The following is a 5631-nucleotide window of genomic DNA, read 5'->3' as shown; positions in this document are numbered from 1 at the left end:
TCCTGATACTGTAGGTCAGTGCTAATCTGGGATTTTCCGATGGGAATACCAGGTTCCTATTTTGAAATTCAAAGAAATATCCACCTGGAAAATCCCAAGGAATTTCCACCTGAGAATTTTCAAGTGATGCAAGTTTAATTTTCTCATACCTACATATAAAACTAAGCAGTATTGGTTTTCCTATATAGGTACAATACTGTGTTATTATACGGAAAATGCAATTTCGAATTGACAAGTATACATAATACTTGCTCATTGTTCAGGAACTTTTGGAGCGCCCATCACCAAACTTATAGGGAAGCTTCTTTACATCATTAGGTATCTCTAACATGAATTTCAAAAAAAAAAAAAGATATTTTTTTTTTTATTCAACTTTGAACTTTACAACCTGTCATAACTTTTTTATATTTAAATTGAGGACTTAGCATTTATTAATAAAGTTATAGAGCTACTCAATAGCTTTAAAATGACACCAAAATCAGCTCTGTAGGTGCCACGCTTTTCGAGATATGGTCGGTTAAACACGCAAGGTATCGCTAATTAGCCAAAAGTTCGTTAGCAGATATCTTGCTAATTAGGAGGCCTAGAGAAAAAATTTTTCATTTCTGATCATTTTTCATGGGTCCCAACAACATACAAAAACTTGAACAAATTCTGAGAGATTGAGGTTTTTTTTTGGTTGATTTGACATGGAATTCCCCTATTGTTTTTTTCCACAATTGTGGAAAAGGTATTGTTTTGTTCATATTTGGTTTTTTTTCTCTTCTGTTTCCCTCCACTTAATCACTTTTCATGCCTTGATATTCATAGGTCCATGGTCAAAGCAAAGGCTGTATATTAAAGGTGTGCCTAGTAAAAGACTGTGTCATTTTACATATTTCTAATATCAATAAACTGGTAATAAAACTTAAAATTGGTGTTTTCTGAAGCATTTCAAACTAGTTATCTTATAGCTGGTTTCAACACAAAATGTATACAAACTTTTTTGCCTTCAACCTATAAGGTTACACAAGCTAGATAAATTGGAAATCCCCTGGCTTTCACAGGATCGGATTCTATAACTCTCCGCATCCTTCACCAATACCATTGCAGTCTGTATTTGAGTTTCAGCATCTTTGAGTTGTTTTTCATGGTATTTTTTCTTCTATTGCATTTTATATTTTTTTTAATGATTTTTAAAACATTCTCTTCTGTTTGTCACTGAGGAAAATCTCTATATTCTGTGTAGTCTGTCTAATTATTATTATAAGTCAATCGTGACGTCATCACTGTAACTCCCAATGTTATTTGCCTATTCCCCAGCGTCCACTAATTTTTCTATTAGTGGACGCTTGGCTTGATTTTTTTACGTCACCGCGAAGACATCGCGCACCGCGATAAAAATTGAATTGTAATCGGAAATTACTTTCGTAAAACAAGCTTAATTAGAACCCAAAGAAAGTTACTTCAAATTCAATATTAAATATGAACAAATAATGATTTCATTGAATCCTTGGACCCTCATAAACACAACAAACTGAATGTTTAATAGGAATATTCTAGACCTATTTTAAAGACTCAAGCAACAAATTTAGATGTAGGCCTATGGCCAGGCAGGAAGTCCCCCATTCCTCCTACTACTACTAGACCGTAGCCCCGGCCATAGTCTAGCCTAGTTATGAAATCATCGCAAGATTTTACTTGTCTGCATGCACCGACCAAAAAGGACATCAGTGACATTCTATCGAATGCTGAAAGTCTACCAAATAGCATTACAAACAAGTTCTTTCTAACACAATTACATTAGTTATTCATCGTATCCGTACTGTACTGCTGATGTGTATTTAATTAAACACGTACTGCTGGAGCAAAAATCAGCATACGCACAGCTAAATGTAAATACGCACACATATACTGAAAAAACTAAAATTAAAAGACGGCGATTGACTTATAAACCAATTAGTAGAGCATGCATCGTACACTAAATAGAAAATTATTATACTTAGGTTAGATTTAAGGCATTAAAAAATTTCCTTCAGGCCTTGCAGGCCCTTGGAAAATTTTTTCAAGCATTAAATCTACCCTTCGTATAATAATTTTCTGATAGTGTACTATGCAGAGCTCTACTAATTGCTTATTATTGCAGTTATTATTACCGTCACTGCTTTTGTTACTTTTACCGTAGTTACTCTTACTCTAGTTATTCTTACTGTTATTGTTACTATAATTATTATCTTTTTTATCTTTCTTATATTCAGTGGGTTAAAAAATCGACACCATATGGACTGGAGTCAAGATATGTAGCTGGAAGTGAGGGTGTTGACATGACGATAACAAAATGAGGCCAATATAATTATGCCTGGTTAAAAAATAATTAATTTGCACTTTAACATGTCACCAAAGTTTATGTGAAAATTAAATCTACAAAGAAAATATATATAAGATCTATTCCAATATATAATACAGAGTTGTAAGTGAGCTCAGTGTGTAAGAGTACTGTACAGTATGTTGGTGTGATCATGTTAGGTTGCTTGATAAACTAACTAAATCACTGGTTGTAAGTTTCCATGAAAGGGCTAATATGCTTATTTGTTGCTCAAACAGTGTTTTGAGGCATCATTGTACAGCCTAGCCTGACACGTCAGGTTTGTGTGAGACAATCACAGATGCAATAGGTTGGCTGCTTCGAGTTTGCCTTAAGGCATAGAGCATTGTGGGGGCTTAGCTTGTGACACTTCCAGTGTTTTTTCTGATGAACTTAAGAGGCTGGTGGGTCTGAACCTTAGTCTGTCACCGTATATCGTAGGTGTCGTGGGTCTGTCCAAATAAGGAACTCTCAGTTAATTGAGTATCAGTCTTAGGTAATATGATGTGGGGCTGATGCATAATTTCTGAAGCATTGTGAGTCAGGTGCATTGTTGGCCTGATGTATTTGAATGTGGCGAAGGATTGTAGATTTGAAAAAGTATCACTATCTCTGTACTTCTAATTCAGAAGTAAAGCGATAGTAATACTTGTACTGTGTGCTTTTGATGCAGAATTCTAATGATTACAATTCTGAGACCATGGTATCATGTTTCATAATTAATTCTATACTAGTTACTAACTATTGAACACTGAAAACAGTAGTTTACCAGCATATAAAGATATGCCTTATGCAGAAGTAAAGATTGTGATACTTGTACTGTGTACTTCTGATGCAGAATCCTAATGATTAGAATTCTGAAACCATGGTATCATGCTTATAAGAATTTCTGTACCAGTTATCCACTATTAAACAGTAATTTACGGCATTTAAAGATATGCCCTCTGGTTTGTATTTATACTTTGCTTTGCTTACTTAAATTACTTACAATTTGTGACTGGTACCTTTTATTACTATTTAAGTTATACTATATGCTACAGATACATTCATGATAAGTTATTTTTTAATTGTGCTAATATTTCCACCTTAAGGCCTTCTATTTACTAATGACTAAGAGATGATCAAAAAGGGGAACACTGTCCTGTAAATGTGATTTATTTGTCTAATTTGAGTTTCTATTTTATGTTTTATCACATTCTCACCATATTCTTTTTTTTTTATCGCTTGTCATTTTGTATTTATGTTAATTAATTAATTTTAATATTAATAGGTTTGTTGAAGGATCTCTTCTGTGTTGAATTACAGTATTGCATTTTTTATCAGATTTATGTAAAGGCAACTTTAAGAATGTGAAGATAATAACTTTTCTAAAACTCTCAAAATCTGTTGGAAGAAAACAATGCAAAAAACAAAACCTGTATATGATTTACACCAAATTATCTCAAAAATTTACCAACTTTTAGTGGAACTGTAGCTTAGTCGTCAACATGCTTGCCTTCCTGTACTATAGGGATCAATTCAATTGGAATATTACTTAGACTAAAAGCAACTTTACACTCAAAAGATCATGAGACATTTTATATATCAGGTTTATATTAGATTTTGAAAAGTTTTTGTGAGTTTAATATTTATTTCTGTTGGTATTTTACGGTTTTTAAAAACGATTTGAGAAATTTATTTTCTTTAAATTAATTGAGGTGAAATTATTATGGTAGTAAGTTCTGTAACTAATATTCTAGGGCACATTTATGTGGAATGTGGTGGTAATATATTTATTATTACCAACTGTATGAATTGAAGCACTGACAGGCTATTGTATTTAATTATGTTGTTCTTCATGCCACTGTTGATAGTACTGTAGTTGAAATACATTGTTGCTATGATCACTTACGTTCTGTTAAACGGTGATTAATTTCAAACCTGGCAAAGTGGAAAGTGTTAATAAGAAGATTAATTGTTATAATGGGGTACACCTGTATAATTATGCTAATTTTATATTTGCATCAATTTGACTAAATTGTTTCCAGGAAACATAAACATAGGAACAAAGTGGTGGATTGGGAGGTTTTACTTTTTGTAAAGTGCAGAGGGCAATTTTATTAATAATAATCAGTATTGTTATTTTTATGATTTATGGTTTCATCATATGCAATGATTTATGAAATTATTTATGTTTATTACCTGTAGGTGATTATGTATCAGCTGTACTTAAACTTATATTTAGACTCAATTTGCACTCTTCACACTCAATCTAAAAGTTTGTGCTTATGTGATATTGGTTTATTTTTAGTCTTTTTATTAGAGGTTGAACTATATTGTTGCAGGTGGAATGCCGAGTACCAGAACCCAAACTACCGGTTGGACTCGTAAACAGCATTAAGCAAACTGCACTGAAAAGAACCCTGAAAACTCAGCCTTTGTTATTCTACTGTTTAACAAGGAATAAAGAATGAGCCTTTCTTCTAAGCCGTCCATTTGATATTTTGGCTAATTCCACAAAAAAACCGTCTAAACGTACACAAACATATGCATTTGTGGGACAAAATGATTTGTTCTGGCCATGTTCTGATTGGTCAGTTGTTAACTGTGGCTATGACTGGCACTTGAAAGATATATTGGCAACAGTTTACTGGTGATGAGAAACTGCTATTATGTTTACATTTTGTTTCTGAAACTTCATGTGCCTTATATATTATGCAGTCTTATTCAATAAGTTTACAGAAGGAATAATATTTGAACTATATTTTCATAATTTGATCGAATTTAAATAGGCTACAAACATTCATATAGGTACTGTGTTTCTTATAATTTGGGGTTCATTTTGTGAGGTTTCAATAAATATATCAATTTTATATTTTAATTAAGTTGCTTTGGTCTTTTTTTTAGTTTTACTGACTTTATTTTATTCTTTAATGCTATCAATACAATTAGCATAGGCGTAGATCCCGGGGTGATGGGGGGATATATCCCCCCCAATATTTGGCAAGGGGTGGGGGATGGTCCATTGTATCATCTCTCCCCCCCCCCCAATGTTTTGACTATGTATGGGAAAAAATGGAGCTTTTTACACTTCAAAAGAAATAACTTGCACTGTCTTATGGGCTTAAAAAGATGAAAATTTGCATAATGTATTAATGTTGATAACAAAATTATTTTATTTGGTACCAATCTAAGCTCTTCTTTCCTTAGATGTTAGATGTGCTTGCAAAGAGAGCCACATTTCACACTGAAGGGTGTGTATGATGTGAATAAGAGACAGGGTGTGTATGACATCAGTAATATTATGT

General features: G+C 32.8%; 1 protein-coding gene across 1 annotated transcript in view; it reads left to right on the top strand.

Annotated features, from left to right (window-relative positions):
• The window catches only part of LOC117111426 (natural resistance-associated macrophage protein 2-like), a gene marked incomplete at its 5' end in the record, with an annotated part of 10981 nt that extends 5847 nt beyond the window's left edge, over positions 1–5134 (top strand). The window contains one exon of the mRNA XM_033254343.1: positions 2238–5134. Within this exon, the coding sequence (XP_033110234.1) occupies positions 2238–2321 (84 nt within the window). The remainder of the gene's footprint in view (positions 1–2237) is intronic.
• Positions 5135–5631: the final 497 nt, after the last annotated feature.

This window comes from Anneissia japonica, unplaced genomic scaffold, assembly GCF_011630105.1.
Source record: "Anneissia japonica isolate Jap-2015-1 unplaced genomic scaffold, ASM1163010v1 scaffold43163_len16371_cov121, whole genome shotgun sequence".
Taxonomy (NCBI): Eukaryota; Metazoa; Echinodermata; class Crinoidea; order Comatulida; family Comatulidae; genus Anneissia; species Anneissia japonica.
The sequence above is the reverse complement of the archived record's forward strand: the minus strand, read 5'-3'. Positions and strand labels throughout refer to the sequence as shown.